The 19,134-nt window shown below is 49.5% G+C and overlaps 8 protein-coding genes across 8 annotated transcripts; 5 read left to right on the top strand and 3 right to left on the bottom strand.

Annotated features, from left to right (window-relative positions):
- Window positions 1-827: 827 nt before the first annotated feature.
- Window positions 828-2,743, top strand: N7443_005333 (uncharacterized protein; the record flags this gene model as incomplete). Its single annotated transcript, XM_056885389.1, has 4 exons — window positions 828-1,436; window positions 1,499-1,698; window positions 1,758-2,338; window positions 2,397-2,743. 4 exons carry the CDS (start codon window positions 828-830, stop codon window positions 2,741-2,743), a joined length of 1,737 nt encoding a protein of 578 aa, XP_056740837.1.
- A 334-nt stretch (window positions 2,744-3,077) lies between these two features.
- N7443_005332 (S1 family peptidase) lies at window positions 3,078-4,040 on the bottom strand (the record flags this gene model as incomplete). The annotated part of the gene is made up of 1 exon (XM_056885388.1): window positions 3,078-4,040. The coding sequence occupies one exon, from the start codon at window positions 4,038-4,040 to the stop codon at window positions 3,078-3,080; it is 963 nt and encodes a 320-aa protein (XP_056740836.1).
- A 554-nt stretch (window positions 4,041-4,594) lies between these two features.
- Window positions 4,595-6,061, bottom strand: N7443_005331 (uncharacterized protein; the record flags this gene model as incomplete). The annotated part of the gene is made up of 4 exons (XM_056885387.1): window positions 4,595-4,887; window positions 4,939-5,067; window positions 5,122-5,856; window positions 5,905-6,061. 4 exons carry the CDS (start codon window positions 6,059-6,061, stop codon window positions 4,595-4,597), a joined length of 1,314 nt encoding a protein of 437 aa, XP_056740835.1.
- Window positions 6,062-7,710: 1,649 nt separating this feature from the next.
- On the top strand, window positions 7,711-8,019 carry N7443_005330 (uncharacterized protein; the record flags this gene model as incomplete). The annotated part of the gene is made up of 1 exon (XM_056885386.1): window positions 7,711-8,019. The coding sequence occupies one exon, from the start codon at window positions 7,711-7,713 to the stop codon at window positions 8,017-8,019; it is 309 nt and encodes a 102-aa protein (XP_056740834.1).
- A 312-nt stretch (window positions 8,020-8,331) lies between these two features.
- Window positions 8,332-10,042, top strand: N7443_005329 (sugar porter family MFS transporter; the record flags this gene model as incomplete). The annotated part of the gene is made up of 2 exons (XM_056885385.1): window positions 8,332-9,321; window positions 9,383-10,042. The coding sequence occupies 2 exons, from the start codon at window positions 8,332-8,334 to the stop codon at window positions 10,040-10,042; spliced, it is 1,650 nt and encodes a 549-aa protein (XP_056740833.1).
- A 900-nt stretch (window positions 10,043-10,942) lies between these two features.
- Window positions 10,943-11,951, bottom strand: N7443_005328 (glycoside hydrolase family 75 protein; the record flags this gene model as incomplete). Its single annotated transcript, XM_056885384.1, has 3 exons — window positions 10,943-11,359; window positions 11,434-11,802; window positions 11,856-11,951. 3 exons carry the CDS (start codon window positions 11,949-11,951, stop codon window positions 10,943-10,945), a joined length of 882 nt encoding a protein of 293 aa, XP_056740832.1.
- A 1,253-nt stretch (window positions 11,952-13,204) lies between these two features.
- On the top strand, window positions 13,205-14,314 carry N7443_005327 (zinc-binding alcohol dehydrogenase family protein; the record flags this gene model as incomplete). Its single annotated transcript, XM_056885383.1, has 2 exons — window positions 13,205-13,584; window positions 13,666-14,314. 2 exons carry the CDS (start codon window positions 13,205-13,207, stop codon window positions 14,312-14,314), a joined length of 1,029 nt encoding a protein of 342 aa, XP_056740831.1.
- Window positions 14,315-16,529: 2,215 nt separating this feature from the next.
- N7443_005326 (uncharacterized protein) lies at window positions 16,530-17,951 on the top strand (the record flags this gene model as incomplete). The annotated part of the gene is made up of 1 exon (XM_056885382.1): window positions 16,530-17,951. The coding sequence occupies one exon, from the start codon at window positions 16,530-16,532 to the stop codon at window positions 17,949-17,951; it is 1,422 nt and encodes a 473-aa protein (XP_056740830.1).
- Between the last annotated feature and the right edge of the window lie 1,183 nt (window positions 17,952-19,134).

Below are 19,134 nucleotides of genomic sequence, written 5' to 3'. Positions count from 1 at the left end.
GCCCCAACCCGAGTGGGGTTACACTAGTGTAGCATTCGCGGGAGGGCTGCTCCTAGCGTCGGAGGCCGATAATACACCGGCATCTTCCAAGACTGTTGGTTAGTGGTGCCCAGAAAAGAGGCGTGGGTGGTCTCGTGTCTAGAAACGGGGTTTGTTCCATTTCTTCGCTTCCATTTCCGGATTCGCTTGGGATCCGGGTACCGAGTTTCGGTCCACAGGCAAATGGCGGCGCCCCTGACATCATAGTTCCCCGGAGTGCAGTGGCGTTAGTGCAGCACGCGGATACAAAAGCATAAAAGCGAGTGAAAAATGGACAGGGGGTGCGATAGGTAAAGGGAAAGGCATCAGATAACTCAAAATAACCCAAATCATTCAGCTCACCCGTTATTGCGAGATGTCCCAACAGTTGAACGGATGGAGCCGATCTCGTGAAAGCCCCGACTCCACCACCAATCATGATTTTCCAGAAGGCTGCGCCGAAATTCTCCAGTTGCCACCTTCCAAACCTGGTTTGATTGGCTTTTTCCCAATTGCCTTCCGACGTTTAACCTAGGCTAGGTTTCGAGCGAAATCCTATTCCCCTTGGGGCGCTGCGCCCCTACTCCACTCGTCCTTTTTATCTTTTTTTTTTTTTATTTTAATATTTTTTTTTGGGCCTTCGCTTTTTTGGGTATCATTTTGATCTCGTTACGTTTTTTTAACTACCTTCTTTCCTACCTTCGATTCTTCTTTTCTTCTTCTCTACCTTGATTCCTTTTTCCTCACCTGCTGGCATACTATCTCATGGTATGCTCACCGTTCCGTTAAGCACTTAATCTATATCCGTGATGGCTATCGAGGAGGCAATGCGACGCCAGTCGAAGGTGTCTCTCGGGCGCTCAGAAACGGGCCCCGACACGGACAAGGCAGACCGTGGGCTGGAGGACTTGGGGTATACCCCAGAACTGGCACGTAACCGTTCCATCTGGCAGGTCACCTTCATGTGCTTCATCCTCTCCTCCGTCCCCTACGGCTTGTCGACTACGTTATACTATCCCCTCGCCGCTGGTGGCCCCGCCAATATCATCTGGGGATGGGTTCTCATTTCTTTTTTGATTCTGTGCGTCGGCATCTCGCTCGCGGAAATCACCTCGGTTTATCCCACGGCTGGTGGCGTCTACTACCAAACGTTCGTTCTGTCACCACTATGGTGCCGTCGCGTCGCATCTTGGATCTGCGGCTGGTCATACGTTGCTGGAAATATCACAATCACCCTTGCCGTCAACTTTGGAACAGCTCTGCTTTTCATCGCTTGCCTCAACGTGTTTGAGAATGCCGATGGAACCGGCATCACCGATGATTTCCAGGCGTATCAGATCTTCTTGATTTTCTTGGCGATTACCCTGCTCACTCACTCCATCTCAGCCTTTGGAAACAAGTGGCTGCCCTGGCTCGAGGTTTGTGACCCCTCTCACGTGCCCTCTTGCCTGATTTGGTACTAATTAGATTGCGCCATCAGACTTTTGCCATCTTCTGGACTATCGCTGGCTTGATCGCCATCGTCGTGTGTTTGTTGGCTGTTGCGAAGGAAGGTCGTCACTCGGGTGCCTGGGTCTTTGGCCACTTTGAGCCGCAAGCCGGGTGGCCGGGTGGCTGGTCCTTCTTTATCGGACTGTTGCAAGCTGCCTACGCCACCTCGGCCACGGGCATGATCGTCTCGTAAGTGATTTAGTTGCTGGACGATTGGAGACGGACAAGATACTGACTTTACAAACCAGTCTTTGCGAAGAGGTTCAGGAGCCCGCCATCATGGTGCCCAAGGCCATGGTTGGCACGGTCATCATCAACACGATCGCCGGTCTCATCTTCTTGATCCCCGTCTGCTTCGTCCTCCCCGATCTGACGATGCTGATCGATCTGGCCTCCGGTCAACCCACGCCCGTGATCTTCAAGCACGCTCTCGGCAGCTCGGTTGGTGCCTTCTGCCTCATGATTCCTTTGCTGGTTCTCGGCATCATCTGCGGTGTTGGCTGTGTGACGGCTACCTCGCGCTGTACCTGGGCCTTTGCTCGTGATGGTGGTATCCCCGGTTCTAACTGGTGGAAATCCGTCAACAAGAAGCTCGAAATTCCACTGAACGCTTTGATTCTGGGTATGCTGGTCGAGATCGTACTGGGTCTCATCTATTTCGGTTCAACCGCTGCCTATAACGCTTTCTCGGGTGTCGGTGTCATCTTCCTAACCACAAGCTATGCCTGTCCGATCGCTGTCTCTCTGTTCTTCCGCCGTCGTGAAGACATCAAGAACGGCCGTTTCAACTTTGGAATCTTTGGTGCGATCGCCAACGTGATTGCTCTCGGTATGTTTCGATCCCACCACTCACCCGGTTGTCCTCTCTTTGCTTACGCTCTAATTAGCCTGGAGCCTACTTGCCATCCCCTTATTCTGCATGCCAACCCTCGAGACCGTCACTCTGCAAAGTATGAACTACGCATCGGTAGTATTTGTTGGATTTGTTTTCATTGCTGCCGTGTGGTACATCGTTTGGGGATATCAGAACTACCGTGGCCCGCCTACCGATGCAGTTGAACACGACAGCGACTCGTCCTCAGTGCCCGAAGCAACCGCCAAACTTCCTAAAACCATCTCTGAACTCGACAGCAAATCCCCGGCTGAGCTCGATAGCAAATCCCGCGCTGAACTCGACAGCAAACCCCGGGTTGAGCTCGATAGCAAAACCCGCGCTGAACTCGACAGCGATTAAGCCCATGCTCCCTGATCCCGCCACTGCGCCGCGCCCCCGGATGCGAAACTTCTGTAGTTCAGCCCTCTGCGAAATCTCACTTGCGACCCTCCAACCTCCTAACCTCTCGTCCTCTTACCGCCCCTGCGAAACCGATGCCTGCCCTTCGCGGATCCGATTTGCTTGCCCTCGCGAAATGAATACCCCCCACCCCCGTCGCGTGTTTACTATAGTAAAGGTTCAGTTGGGGCGCGGCCCCTCGATGTACATAAGCATAGTCATGTCCTTTCCATTGTGCAATATATACCACTCGTGGCTTTTGGCCTACGAAGAATTCTCAAGTGTCCTTTCCTTGTTAGTCGGAACAATCTATTGTAATAATTTCTCGGTTTTCGTCTCTGCAAGACTCTGCCGTTAGATCAACCAGTTCGCTTGGGAGGTGAGTTTTGAGAAAGGATTGAATGGCCACCAGAGGCACTCCGTGACGCATCGCCGTAGTATCGTCCCACGAGGAATGAAGTCCGAGCAGGGCGCCGTCCGATCTTCGGAGAAGCGGTGCGCCAGAGTGTCCCCAGTATGTCCAAGCGTTATGTTTCAGAGTGCCGATATCTGAGTTGTCCTCTGGATCTGCACCGGATACCATGCCACACAGCCGACCTTGGGAGATCTCAATCAAATTATATGCGGTCTGACGTGGGACCGCCGACTCCAGATCGTCCGCTCCTGGCTGTCCGATGCAGAGTATGTGAGCCGAGGTCTTCAAGGTTTGTGCGACGGGGACAAAGGTGAAAACTGGTCGAACCGGGCTGCTGTGTTTTTCGGAAGTCTCGATGCGAATGATCTTCGCCAAAGCCAGGTCACGACGCTCATCCCATGCCCGACATTCGACCTGCACAGCCAGTCCGTTGTAATAGAGAAGCCATTTTCGACGCCCGGCTTTCCATTCGTAGCTCGTCTCGCCGAAGCAGTGTGCACAGGTCAGGATCCATCCACGCGGGTCGATGCATATGGCGGAGCCAGCCTCGTGTTGAGCGAATATAAGTGTTGATGCTAATGCTCGTATTGCTTGCCAGCCAAATTCCAGGCTGTTTTCCACCGTCAGAGAGGCCGATGCTCGCAGTCGATGCTGTTTCTTTCGCAGAAGTTGCAGATCAGCCCCTGCAAGCCCTAGGAGCCGCGGTTGGTTTCGGGCGATTACCGGATCCGCAGGGCTCGAGTCTGACACGATAAAGTGGACTGGCTCATCAATCTCCTGGAGGCTGCGAGTTTTCTTCTCAAGCACCGGAGGCTCCTTGGGGCCTGATCGCAGGCGTTTCATTATTTATCTCTAAGACTTTGCGCTCGTTTGTTTACCTTTCAGCTTTTGAACCGATTATGATGACCCCACGCGACCGCGCTTGGTCCTCATAACGTAAGCACATTCCCAAAGGGAGGCAATCCGCATTTTGATCGAAGAATCAGGGTGATCGAATTAGTAAAGTGGTTTGCCGAGTAGTCTTGTGCAGAGCGTTTAGTGCCTTGGTTATTGTAATTAAGGCCAGTGATGCAAGCCCCTTGGTTGCTCAGGTACAACGCGACACATGCTATGAATATATATGCTCAACCCTGAACATCATAACCACCCCTTAAATTGCTCATGACCAGATCGTTGGGAATAATTGGAAGTTTATTGTGTGGATTGAAATCTTGGAATTGATAGTTTCTTAGGCAATCAGTCACAATTGCCACCAGTGCCACCAGTCCGCCTGGGTGGGCACTTTACACTATATATACCTGAGCAGGTAGCTGGAGTATCCAAACTACTAATGTAATTGCGAGTGCAATTGTATCTGTAGGTACCAATGCCCATATTTCAATTTTCGGATATGGTATTCATCCAATCGCAGCAACGTGATCAGTGACCAAACATGTGAAGTCGCTTGTGTCATAATAAACGGTATTGCCATCATTAGGCGACTCGCCAGTGCTGAGGCTGTCGCCATATTGCCAAAACAGGTCGGCTGCGATGCCAATTGTATCGAGGGCCGTCTTCTGCCAGGGAGCTTCTACGCTGCAGTGGTTAGACGTGACGCCATATTCTTCCAGCAAGCATGGCTTTTCAGCTGCAGCGCATGCTGCACCATGTGCCGTGATCCAGCCGTCGCCCCATGCGTAGGTTGTTCCCCCTTGGAAAACGTAAATTAGCCTTGAATCACTGAAAGCTGGAGGAGACATACAGCTGTCTGGATATAGATGGAGCGTGCCAAAGTCGATGGTGTCGATGGCGAGATTCTCGGTGAAGTTGAGACCCTCACTTATGGTGTACGGGTAGCTGCCATCTGATTCGACATCAAGCCCGAATCCCTCTGTGCACCACTGGTTAGCTAGCAGACTCTGACAAAGAGAGGGATCCGACTGACCATCTCCAATGCACACCATGTGCTTAGAATCGAGCGACTTGATATACGCACTGGTCGACTTGACCCAGTTGTAGATGACGGAAGTATCACAACCGTTGCAGCGGGGCTCGTTAGCCAACTCCCATGCAAAGATCGCTGGCGAGTCGAGATATCGAGCTACAACCGCTGCGATATAATTGCGATATGCGCTCTGAGCGTCATCATTTGTGTACCAACTCGTTTGCGTACCCCCAAATGCCGTCACGTACACGGCCATTCCTCCGTAGTCGGACCAGTTGTTCACGAAATTGATGATGAGTTTCACATTGCGCTTTTCGGCAGATGCGACTACATAATCCAGACGTTGGAGACCATCGGCACCCGTGTTAATAGTCGCGGTGCCATCCACGAGGAGCTGATAATAGACAGTTCCCGAGGATGGAACAGAGTTCACGTCGTTGAATCCCCAAACACGCAAGATGCGCAAGCCAGACTCATTCATGTGATCCAGCACCAGATCAACGTCATCATCATCAGTGAGGAAGCCGATCCAGTACGAATTAGAACCTGCGTAGTAGCTAGTTTCTCCATCAATTGTAAAATTGAGTCCGTTGGTGGTCGAGAAGGCGGTTGAAGAGGCACTGGTCGATGTAGTGTAAGTTGACGAGCTGGTCGATTTACTCAAACTTGTCGATGTGCTGGTCGTTGTACTCGATGATTTGGTGGTCAGAGTAGTCCTAGTGGTAGTGGCGATGCCTAGAACACTCAGCAACAGACACATGGCTTCTGTTTACGAGTATTCACCTGTAACACACTGGCTGTACCAGTCACTTTGATACTGACAAACCCATCCAGCCTCACAAGACGTGGATCCGGTGTACCCGGTACCGCCACATTGACCATAGGGTGCTACTTGTGCAGCGGCCAGGCCAGCGAGAAACAAAAGTGCGAATGGCTGCATGATGTCTGAGTTTCGACCGAAACAAGGGATGACCTACGATATTCGGAGTCTATTAAATTATGTATAATAATGGAGATGGAACTGAAGTACAGAGACGGATCATGCTCCGTTTTACATTTGGGCGATAAGTTTAATGAAGGAACTGCGGGTGGCACAAAATATGCAGGTCACTCCGTGTTGTTTAGGCGATAAATTTTATAAAGGAACTGCGGGTGGCACAAAATATGTAGGTCATTCCGTGTTGTTTCGGGTATAGAAGCGGGGAAGAGCGGGAAACGTGTCGAATTGATTGCGGACATGTCCATGCTAATTGATGACTTCTCTTTGTATAGCCAAGAAATTAGTGATGAAATGCAAGTCGATCTGTAAGGGTCAAGGGGGTTTCTTCAGAGATGGGGATGGGCGCACGTCCGACGATCCGGAGAAAGCCACTGCGCGGGGATGCCACATGTCTCGTATTTCCAAGGCGTTTCGATCCGCGTCCATGAACAGCTAGAACAGGAAATGTACTAGAACCCGTCGAAGAATCGGGAACAGTGGAGCCGAGAGCTGACCATTGGGATGACTGCTTGCTATGATCGCTTGGTAGCGATCTCATGATCATGAGCCTCGCCTCAGATATCGATCTCGGCAGAGGAGCCTCGATCCGGCCGTGGGCTCTCATTGAAAATTTCCGGCCTGGATCCTGTCAGCGAAGAATCCCGACAAGAACCCGATCCTTGGCCAGCCCGATGGCTCCATCCTCGGGAGACCGGGACAATCTGCCAATGAAAAGCCCGGCACTATCCGAAATCATCTCTTTGCTAGTGAGGTAAGGCGACCAGGGAGCCCAACACCACATAATCGGGTGCACCTGTGGATGTGGACGCGAAGAAAAAAGAATTTTTGGATAAGACTTTCTCCGCGATGTGTGAGTATCCCCGGGTTGTCGCATCGGGGGCGATCGTTATTTGTTGGCGTAATCTGCCAGGGGCCTCTGCCGCCTTGGGATCCTCTTCTCATATGTATCTTGTCTTCGAGGCTTCTTTTCTTTTTTTTTTTTTTTTTTTTTTTTTCACTAGCGCCTTCTAGTTTTGAATCTACAGCCTCCCACAAGAGCATGTAACCCGGAGTGGATTGAATACATAGGTCATGGAAGACGATCCTGATTATTGTATGCAGATTCTTCAATGACGTATTAGGAACCGAGAGGCGGCTGTGGCGGCGCCACCGACAAAGGTGAAATATCAACAGTCTCGCGTGTGCAGGTTATGATGATTTTAGCTTTAGCGAGGGATTACAGTCGGGACATGACCGAGAGTGGCTTGCAACCGGAAACGGGGCACCAGAGGGGAAAAAGCCTGCACGATGATGTAGGCCACGTACAGACCCTGGAAACACGTGTAGCAGTCACTCCGCGGGACTCCGCATTTCCCCTCAAGAGTTTTTTGCGGCCTTCCTTGTCTGGAGATGGGCTGCCTCCGGGGCACTTTCACCGGGAGACGTATTAGGTATGGATTGTGGGCGAACAGTCTGGAGGGCCTGGGGTCGGAAGACCCGGCTTCTCGTTGGTGACACCCGGCCCACCAACTTCTCCAGGTATCCCGAAACATTTACCCGAACATGGTCAGATCTGGTATACGTCAAGTAGGTTAATCTTCCACGCAACAATGAGGGCGTATCGAAAAACTCTGCCATGGAAGGATGGGAACGAACCACTCTCGGTCCCGATCAACGGCGAAACCGCCATGCCGAGTCAAAGAACGTCTCTCGGGACGGCTTGGCTACGCAGTCCCCGAGTTTTGCCACCAGGTCAACCCGACCTAAAACGTGCCGGGCAACTCGGCTATCCGTCTGACTGGTTCACCACAGCCGATCTCACCCTGGAACCGGCTCTGGCTGGCTCATTCCCCTGCTTTGTGTGGGTTCGTTCGGGAGCCGTGCGAGTCGACTTCGGCCGGTCTGGTGTGCTGATTTGACTCGCATGGCACTCCGAGTTGGTCATTAGTCGTTATGTGCGTGTCTTCTCTCCACATACCCTCTCCACTCGCCCCCCCAGACGAGTGGATGGAGCCGTGTGTCGTCTGTCCTGGTGGGAATACAAAAAGGCTCTCCTTCCTCCGGATTCTGACGCTTCTTTCTTCTTTTCCCCGTGGGCATTTAACATTCTCTTTTGACAATCTTTTTCTTGATCATTAGGTGTTACTTTTCTTCCTAAGCCTTGGCTCTATAACATATCAAGGGTTTGTGACAATAGAGAGAAAAGTTTCACACCCCCCTTCGCTTTCAATATGGGTCTTGAATCAACCTCCCATCACGGGGAGTCTATCACAGCTCCGGCTCAACAGCCCAGTACCGATACTTCCTTCCAGAATAGCCCCATCCAGAAGCCCATGAGGCCGGTTGGCGTCGACACACCCATTCCCCGCATCACCATGCGGTCCCTCACCATGGCCCTCTTCGTCTCAATGGGTGGCCTGCTCTTTGGTTATGATACCGGTCAGATTTCTGGTTTCCAGGAGATGAGCGACTACCTGCGGCGATATGGTACGGAAACGGCTAGCGGCGACTATGCCTTCAGTGACACCCGCGCCGGTCTCATTGTCGGTCTGCTTTCCATCGGTACTTTGATTGGCGCCCTGGTTGGCGCCCCTATGGCCGACATCCTGGGCCGCAAGTGGTCTATCAGTGTTTGGTGTTTCATTCTCATCATCGGTCTCGTCGTTCAGATTTCCTCCCCCTCCGGACACTGGTGGCAGATGGTCGTTGGTCGTTGGGTCACTGGTCTGGGCGTCGGTGGCTGCTCCCTGGTCGTTCCCATGTACCAAGGCGAGAGTGCTCCTCGTCACATTCGTGGTGCTATGATTAGTTGCTACCAACTGTTCGTCACCCTTGGTATCTTCCTGGCCTACCTCATCAACTTGGGTACCCACACCATGGACGGCACTGCCCAGTGGCGGATCACCCTCGGCCTGACCTTCCTCTTCGCCCTCGTTCTCGGTGGCGGCATGGCCTTCTTCCCCGAGAGCCCTCGTTACGAGTTCCGACATGGCAAGGTTGACAGCGCCCGCAGTACTCTGGCCAAGCTGTACGGTATCCCCGAGAACCACGTCCGCATCATTGAGGAAATGAATGAGATCCGTGAACAGTTCGAGGCTGAGACGGAGGGCCAGAAGTGGCATGAGTTCATCACCGCACCCCGCATGTTCTACCGTATCGTTCTGGGTATGGTTCTGCAGAGTCTGCAGCAGCTCTCTGGCGCCAACTACTTCTTCTACTACGTAAGTTCCAGTCCTTATTCCATCGACCTTTTGACAACAGCATTGCTAACGTTATCTTCAGGGAACCACTATCTTCCAGGGTGCTGGTATTTCGGACAGCTTCGTGACTCAGGTCATTCTTGGAGCTGTCAACTTTGTCACTACCTTCGGTGGCCTATACGTTGTGGAGAACTTTGGACGCCGCAAGTCGCTGATCTTCGGTGCCCTCTGGATGTTCGTCATGTTCATGATCTTCGCCTCGATCGGTCACTTCGTGCTGGACATCGAGAACCCTGAGAACACCCCCGGTGCCGGCAAGGGTATGATCGTTGTAACCTGCCTGTTCATTGCCGCCTATGCCATGACCTGGGGCCCTATGGTTTGGGCCATCGTCGCTGAGCTGTTCCCCTCCAAGTACCGTGCCAAGGGTATGGCTCTGGCCACTGCCTCCAACTGGGCTTGGAACTTCCTAATCAGTTTCTTCACCACCTTCATCACCAGTGACATTGACTTCGCCTATGGCTACGTCTTCGCTGGCTGCCTCTTCGTTGGCGCCCTGATCGTCTACTTCTTCGTCATCGAGGGCAAGGGTCGCACTCTTGAGGAGCTAGACTTCATGTACGTCAACAAGGTTGTTCCCTGGAAGAGCAGCTCCTTTGAGATGCCCCCCAACGATTGGATCGACGACGAGGCCCCCAACGGGCGCAAGGAGCAACAGATGTACCATGCCGAAAACGCATGAGCGTCGCCGAAGCATATTTCACCATTTCTTTTAACTTCTTCGAACTGGGTTCACATTTATTTATTTTTATTTTTCTGAGATACGTCGATTATGATGCATGAAACTTGCGCAATCGACACTTGCTTTGGACCTGGAGTAACGAGCTGCATTGTTTTGCGGAGAACCCGCCTTGGTGTATTTTTAGCATTTATCCCACGTCTGCATTGAATAGAATTTGATAGACTAACTCATCACTTCTTCCTATTTTCTCCAATTGTGGTAGTCGTCGAGTGTAAATTGTTTGATTGGGGTTATGAGTTTTATACTATGAGAAGGGAAGATGGAAAGAGAGATATGTAGATAGTAGAGATGGAAGCTATGGATCTAAACTATCAAAGAGACTCGGGGCAAGGGATGCGGTCAAGAGGTGCAGAAACCCTCATTCACTGCGAACATATGAGTGCTGTTCTCTGAAAGAAAGGAATGATATTCTCTCCAGGGCTCCCACGTGCTTCATGGAAGGTGTTCAATTTTTTAGACGTTGTTTCCCACAATGTGAGAAAACTGGTTGAACAGAGTACACGAGATAAGTAAGTCTGTGGCGGGCCCAGACGTCAACAAGCCTGCAAGGTGTCACATGACTTTTTCGTTTAATTTTAAGAATTATGCCACTACGGTTTTATAGGAAACAATTCATGAGAACTTCAGAGAGATTCACATTCAATTGAGGATGGGACGCTGAGGAGCCCGAGTGCGACTACAGAAATTGCTAACTTAGGGAAATCACCTTTCAAGTACGCAGGGACCGAGATTGGAAAATAATAGAGACTGGCGAACTGATACGAGATTAAACAAATACCAAAAAGCAAGTTCAGCCAAATGTATCTTATGGACAAGACATAGTACTTCCAAAACACTGCCCTAGTTCTGCGCCCGCCGCCACAAAGTTGGCTTCCATCGTGGGGCTGACCATGATGAGCTACTCATCCAGGAGGGGTTGGATGTAGATATATCCCAAGATGCAGTGGGAAGTGATAAGGTCAAGAATCCAGAAGAGGTAGGAGTAGGAATGGCGCTTGCTCCAGAGCCTAGACTCCCCACGAGACGGTCACCCAGTGCATGGATGCTGTCTTCAAACGCCTCGCTACTTTGCGCGCTCCAGTCTGCACCGGAACCAGGAACAGCACCCTTGCCCTTGAATGCAATGTAGAGAATATCCCTTTGACCATAGCCATTGTCACCAGTAATATCCGCATTGGGGAAGCAAAACTTTGCGAGAGAGATTGAAGATTCCCCAGTGGAGGTGCCACCATTGGTGTCTCCCCAAACACCATAGTGCTGAATGAGGCGCAAGGTTAAGTTAGTGACTGCTCTTCAAAGCGGCATCAAAGGGCTCGGAGCATAGAGCATACCAGGTTTCCATTGCAGATAACCGCCATTACACTCAAAGGTTGCACTCCGTAATCTTTGGGATTAAAAGAAGGTCTCGAGCCTTCATTACCGAAAGTCACATATGGATGTATGTTGGCATTCAAGTCCGAGATACCATACTTGCTGACCTCGTCTTTGAATGCAGTTTGTCCCTGGCCACTGGGGTCATTAGAACAGACACCAGCACCATTGTCGGCACCATCACAGTCCACGTCCATATCGGCATAACCACCACTATTCGAACTAGTGTGCAGAAAGATAGCTCCGTTGATATCACCACAGTAAGAGACATCCTTGCCGGTGGACCCAGCACTGAACCCCCTGCCAAGAACATTCTGGCAACCGTCGGTCTTTACTTGTTAGGAATTAAAGGGTAAAGATGCGGTGCTTCCTGGATACCTACCTTGTGTGTCTGATAAATGTTTTCAAGTTGCGCTGGCAACTGGTAGGCGGGCACAAGCCCAGCACCGGCAAGAAGCAGAAGCCCGAGCGATTGCATTATCGTATAACTTTACTCGAAGACCGATGACAGGAACTTGCTAAGGTAGACAAGAGAAGTAGAACTCAGGCTTTTAAATATTCGACGCCATTTCGATCACACGGGATCAAGTCAGAAGGATTGAGCTAGTTTGAGCCCTGAGTACCGTATGCAGGAGCGGAAATTTGAACGATCCATTTAAAAGTCCATCTTAAGCGTTACGTAGATTTTTTCCGCACATTAGACATGATTGACCCCCCTGAAATGGCGATCGACAGGGACTATCAAACAGTCGAGCGTCCAACGCTTACATGAGCCTGTCGATCAAGTGCAGTCTACATTAGAAGTACTTGATCTACACCTTAGCAAATACCTTGTTGGGTAAAAGGTGTCTTCCGATGATCAGTGCCGTGGCAACGATTACTAGCGATGAGAACTCAATTCACGTAATTGTTTGCGGATATGGGTAGTACTTGGATGATAAAGAGCCCGGAATTCTTATATCAACGTATATTCTTAGGCAGAAACCTCAAGGCCATGAATTTGTAGCAACGCCCGGCTTAGTCTATATTAGACGACTAGTGTTCTCTGCTATGATAGAAAAAGAAGTTTAAAGCGCTTGCACTGAGATTGAAGAAAGCTCTCAAACTTGAAGTTGAAGCGATGTCTCATCGACCATTATGTTTCCTATGTCGGGATGAATTATCAAGGGATGAGATAAGTTCTGAACTTTGTCAGATTTCAAGCGCGGTCGCTACGTCGTGAATAATGCTGTCAGGGACATGAATACTCACAAACGCCACCGGTTCCACCTTGCTTACTGTACCAAGGGCATTTCGTTCAAGCACGTCCATCACCAATTAACTCATCAGGAAATGATTGACTATGGTCAACAAATTTGGGGCAGAGTAATTGAAGATCGATTTTCCCGCCCCCAAAGGCCATATAATGACACCGTAAACTATTGATGGTTGTGCCAGCCAATCCTCAAATGGAATGTTCAGCTGGAAACTCGTGGAGTGCCTATCTATTAACCTCACTTTGGCATCTGGGTAAGTGTATTGTACATGATACAAAGTTGTTTTCCAATGGTTCTGTTTTGACTAATTGATTACGTACTATCGGCGTTTCTCCAGAACGGGGAACCCGGGTATAAGCTATCGTTAAATCCGACAGCCATTGAATCACGGGTCGAGTCAGCTCGCATATCAGAGACAAGAAGGTTTTGCTCTGTTCATCCTCTTTCTCGAACATCAAGCAAGAAAACCGCTGACATGGAACAACAACCCTTTAAATGCATCGCCAGGGCGAAACGTAGCCCCTTGGAAGTGGCATCGGCCACAAAGCCAACTCAGCTCAATTCCGGTGAAATTCTGATTCGCATCCAATCTATCGCAATCAATCCAGCCGACTTTAAAATGATTGATCAAGGTCACAGAGTCTCTGTCTGGCCTTTTGTGCCCGGTCTGGATGGAGCTGGCGTTGTGGAGGGCCTCGGAAGCGATATCGAAAATATCACGGTCGGGGAAAGAGTGCTGGCCCTATTCACTCCGGGAAAAAGGTCCGCTTCATATCAAACATATGCCGTGGTGAAGGAGAAAGATGTCGCCAAGATCCCTACTTGGTGGTCATTTGAACAGGCCTCAACACTAGGGTAAGTTGCTGATCCGTCTTCTATATTGCAGAACTTTATTCGGTGAACATGAAGTACAGGTGGAACTAAAGCTTCACTCAGGGTCTCATATTTGACAGCCATCATGGCTCTTGGGATTGGTCTGAAGACCCCGTTGCCGTTTCTCAAAGGCGGCCCAAGGACAGGATTCAACCCTTCGTCTGTTCTCATCCTTGGCGGCAGCTCTGCCCTAGGGGCCGCCACAATCCAACTGCTTCGGCTTGCAGCCCCTACTTGCTTGATTCTCGCTACAAGCTCCCCTAGACATCACGAGTATATCAGAAACATGCTGGGGGCTGACGGTGCCATTGATAGAGGCTCTTCATCATTGGTCGAAGATGTAAAGTCAAGAACCCCAGGTTCTCGAGGTGTCGATGCGATAATTGATGCGGTTGGTGCTGGTGGTATCCAAAGAAATGTGTTCGATACATTTGACCCAAGTGGGTCCAGGAGATATGCGCAGGTATGGACCGGTGACGAAGAGATTGATGCTCCTAGCGGCGTGGAATCGACTATGTTCAGAGGACGAGACCTTCCGAATTTGCCGGGCAATGAGAGTATCATGGAATCATTGGAAAGATTACTGGAGGAAAATAGATACAGGTTACCTCTTCCTGTGCATGCAGTGGGCCATGGGTTTGATGTACTAGAGAGGGGCCTGGACTTGATGCGGCAAGGTGTTAGCGGAGAAAAACTAGTAGTCACTCTTTAGGCCACAGAAGCAGCTTGGTGTTGAATATTGATACCACTGAAAAAAGTAGCAACTTCAGATTTTGTATCACTCCCGTGATTGGGCCTTTACCGCGGATTAAGCGGGCCAGGCAATTTAGTCTTGCATTAAGCTATTGGAAAATCAGGACGTGTGACCGCCTTTAGCTAGCAACTTGATCATATTATTTTTGTTCTCTAATCCGGTCACATGTGTAACTATGGGATATTTCTGCCTAGGTATCTGCTTCTCTCATAGACCACGACAAAAAGAGCCAGAGAGCCACCGGAGAAATAGATACATTTATTCGAGTGCATTTTCTAACCTTATTAAAAGGTTTGGAACATTGCTGCGTCCTCTGGAACCGCCCCATGAAAGTGGACGTAAATATCAGGTCAATAGCGCTAAGAAAGACATAATACTTTAATCCAGATGTCCATCCAGAGATAATTCAAAGATCAAATCTGATTGATGCAATACATACGACAAATTCCCTCCTCCTGGATTTCCCTCGCACTGACTCACCACTATTCCTGCCTAAAAAGTGACTCAGGCCACGGCGGTCCCACGAGTCAGCTTACATCAGCTTCGCAGCCTGAGGCTACTTAGTAGACGGGACAGCCCGCACAGTCACGCTTCGCCCACTTGTTTTCAACCTTGGGAAGTTGTTATCTACAATGATAATTGCCCTTGGATGAGCCCATGACTCCACCGTCCGAGGAGGTTGAGAATGCAACGCCTGCTCAGATATGTGCCTTGTATGATCTCGGCGGAGGGGTGGCGTTGCGAAATTCATTTACAATCTATTCGATCGTGGCGCTTTCACCAAATTGGAGCCGTATTATGCTTGACACGAACGTATACGGAAAGCTTCAAGCTGCAGCAAATACCGTCGCAGCTCTACTTCCTATCTTCACCTGTGTGGGTGACGCTCCTTTCGATCTTGTCTCGCTGCCTTGTCCGTCGCGTCAGCGGCGTGAAATCAACAACCTGATTCATCCATGGCATGAGCCTCCATGGTTCTTGATAAATGCGGCGACATACTCTGCACACTGCATATTTGGACAGGGATCTAGGCTAGAGTCTCTTCTCATGGTTCTTCAGCGACCGTGGTGTGTTCTTGAACTCTGCTGTTGCGATACACCAACGTTGGCAGCAGTGTACAAATTTGCAGTGGTGGCCAATGAAATCGATCACGTTAACTACCACCCTGCTGCAAAGCTAATCGCTCACGAGATGAATAGCAGACAAACATTTGATGATGAAAGCACTAGATCGTGCAACGCTCTTAGTCTGTTTCGACAGGAATCTACCTTGAAGCCCTTATCAGAAGCGGGATTGCTATATGCGGACCTATCCAGGGGTTGTCTTAGATCTTACATGTCATTTTGGATCGGTATGATTACAACATGCGCTGTTTACTTGAATGTTGCTTTCTCGGACCTAGCCTTGATGTTAGCTAAAATACTCTGTCACCGTCTCTCAATAAGTGGCCGTGAACTCAGGGAGACTGTGATATACAATCATCGGAAAATAAGATCAAGCGAAGCAAGACTTGAATTCTTAGGACTGCAAAGCAGCCACTCTGGTTTTCGGAAACGACCAACCGCCTTTCACAGTGACTCTGATATAGACTCGAGGACGACCAACAGTGTTGGGTCTGGGTTGTACGGAGTGGGCCAAACAGCTTTGAATGATTTTCCTCTTGATATGAAGCAACTGCTTGAGCTTTATGCTGGTATCTTGAAAGGAATCGGGGAATCTATCATATGACCGATATCCGACATCCTTGTCACTATACTGAGATTGTCTAAATCACTTGATATCCTGTCTATCATAGCGCAGATATCCACCGTTACTACCAAACAGAGAATAACGGTCGAAAGGTTATAATTTCAAACATTTGAAGGCTCCTCAAAGAACTGACTTTCCGATGGTTTCTAACGCTTGGGATAATACTTGTAGGTGAGAGCTGTGTTGAAATTATCAAGATCATGCATGCCTGACTTGATTCTGTGAGCATCGCTATTAATTGCCCTGTAACCGTATTAGACATAAACAACGGTCTTCAGGCCGCTGATGTCCAACGCTATGCCCAAAATGGTACAGTCAGCTTGGCCCCCACATTCGCCTACGAAGCCCTCCCCTGATGATTATTAGAATCTTTGCCAATCTTCTTAACTTTGGAAGCAGCCGAAATTAGTGCGACCCGACTTCAATGGCGGTGATGTTAGCGCTATACTCGCTGGGAATTTTGGCCCTTGTTGATTTCGTTCATGCAAAATCAAAGTTCCCATATCCGCTGTCAGAGGCCCATGCGCAGCTGAAGACAGATGATGGAGTCACCTTCGACCCGCTTGGTGTTGCGGCTGTTCTTTACAATCCTCGCGCCGACAAAAGTGCTGCCAGGCTCTATACTCAGTATGATAGGAATTTATTCACCTGGCCTCATATGACCATGATCGGCGGGACCCTGCCACCAATGCAAATGCTGGTCGAGCGGCTGACAGCAACCTTCAAGTGGATTCATCCAGCAATCAAGATGTGTGCGAAAGATACTACAATGCTTCCCGTCCGGTCGGATGTCTCAGAAAACGTGTTTCGTCAACTACCACTAAATCTGAGTAATATTTGGCTCAGTGATGTTATATCCTTCCAAACGTCAAAGCAGCCGGGAAATGACTTCGCTATCGTCTGGGTCGATACGGTCCACAAGTCAGGAGACGACGGAGAGGGCCACGTTAGAGCGCAAGTCGGCAATATATGGTGGTGGCGTACTGGAAAGTGGGCCCTGGATCTGATGTGTCTGCTGAATGGAGCCATGCTTGTAGCTGCAATGGTCTGTGGAATCCTGGTTGCGGATATATGGGCATTCACGCTGTTTCTTCTTTACAGTTGCCACTGGGTAGCATCTGTATTTATCTCATTCACTGCGATGGTCGAAATCCACAAGCCGGAAATCAGAAATGATTCAATTGACCGATACGCTGTTTATGAGAGAGAGGAGGGTGGCACTGTGATTTTCAAAGGCCCCCAGAAAAAGCTCGAAGAGTGGGCTCGGTCAACGTGGGAATACAATCAAACTTGGGGCAAGGACTGCTTACATTGGTTTTGGATTCTTACTGGGACTATGTCAGGGATAGCGTCAGTTGCATGCATGGTTAATATGTATGGTTACATGCAACTGGCCTTTTTGGGCGTGCTGGTTTATTCATCACTAGCTGAGATTGGAGCGACCAGAATTGCGCGGATACTTCAAACCAAGGCTCATGGAACAATATTCAAAGCCGAAGTACTTGACAACAAAACTCGCACAAGAGCCATCATTCGAGCAACTCTTGAGGTTATTCCAAAGTGTCGACTGACGAAGTTGAACTGGATTAAGATGGGCCTGCTTCCACCTATGCAGGTATTTCAGGCAATGCAAGATCTTCTGGAGGATATAAGTCAAATGCAGGAGGATGTCGGGAAAATGCAGGAGGATGGGAGCTTCACATCAGCTGCTCAAAAATCTCATAATCTTGCTATTGAGCTGAGATGTGCCGAATTCGTCGACCAAGTTCGCCTCGAGGATCCTGAGCGAATCCTACTAGCAGAGAGAATACGCGATGAGGTCCTTGGGACCTTGCACCCAAATTAAGCATCCGGTTGAAGGTCTGAGGGAATGAGAACCTAACTTCGGTGACTTCAATAAGCAGAGCATGATATCCACTCAGTGCCTTGTATGGGCCACCCGCCGTTTTAGTTTAGCCAATCCTTCCAGCGAACATTTTACTTTCGATTTTTTGGATTCAATATAAATGTCGATACCGAGGTCCGACCACGGCTTGAATTTGAGCTGGGTTAAAAAAGGGGAAATATGAGAGAACGTGGGGAATCTCTGCTACCCCAGTGGGTACATATGTGCAGGATATTATCTATGAGACAGAAGAAGGATAAAACCTATTTAATGATCTTATTCATTCGGATCATCGGAGAAGGGAGGCCTTTTTAGATGTGAAATTGCTCAGGTATCCATATGTCCTAGCCCTTTCTGAAGTAGGTCTAGATCCGCACTCGCCTCGATGTCTTGACCTAGTTATCACCTGCTGGCTTCGAAATTCTCTCCGAACTGGAAGAACACTTTCAAGATTGCTACATATGATGCGACAAATATATAAACCAAGATCATGGACGCTGCAAAGATGATGTAGGTCGTGTTCCAAAACCCTATAGTGAGAGGTGTGATAGTCAGTATCAAAGGGGGACCGGCACACTGTGGTGGCTCAAGAAGTCCAGGAGCTGTGTCCCCGCCTAGGGGATCTCTTGATAATAAAGAATATCGACGATTGTGGTATCTTTCTGCTCCTAAGGTATTCGGTCTATCTATAGAAAAGGCCTACACACTGGCGACGTGGGATACATCGACTGCGAGGGTTTCATAACTGTTACTAATGGGATCAAAGAAATCATCAAGGTGAAAGACCTCGCGGTCGCACTGGCCGAGCACTACACTGGTTAGCGCCCCGAGGCCTACGTGGCGTTCATACCGAGTATTTTGCGGAGAAAAATAGATCGGGCATTATCTCTTCGTTGTACAAGAAAGCAAGGTTCGACATAGATGGGTCACGGAGGTCGAGTTACTACAAGAGATGCCCAAGTGTGCCAGTGGCAAGATACTTCGACGTCTGTTGCGTGATTTGGAGTCGGATAATGATGGTCCGGGGACCTTCGTGGGGAGGCGGGAGGGAGTCCAATCCAAACTTTTTAGTTCGATAAATCAAGACCAATGAATGTTGTGGCAATTGAACGAAATTGCCCCCTGGTTAACGGTGCAAGATAGC

This window comes from Penicillium atrosanguineum (assembly GCF_028827265.1).
Source record: "Penicillium atrosanguineum strain IBT 20685 chromosome Unknown utg000004l_segment0_segment0, whole genome shotgun sequence".
Classification (NCBI taxonomy): Eukaryota; Fungi; Ascomycota; class Eurotiomycetes; order Eurotiales; family Aspergillaceae; genus Penicillium; species Penicillium atrosanguineum.
This window is presented reverse-complemented; position numbering and strand designations above follow the sequence as displayed.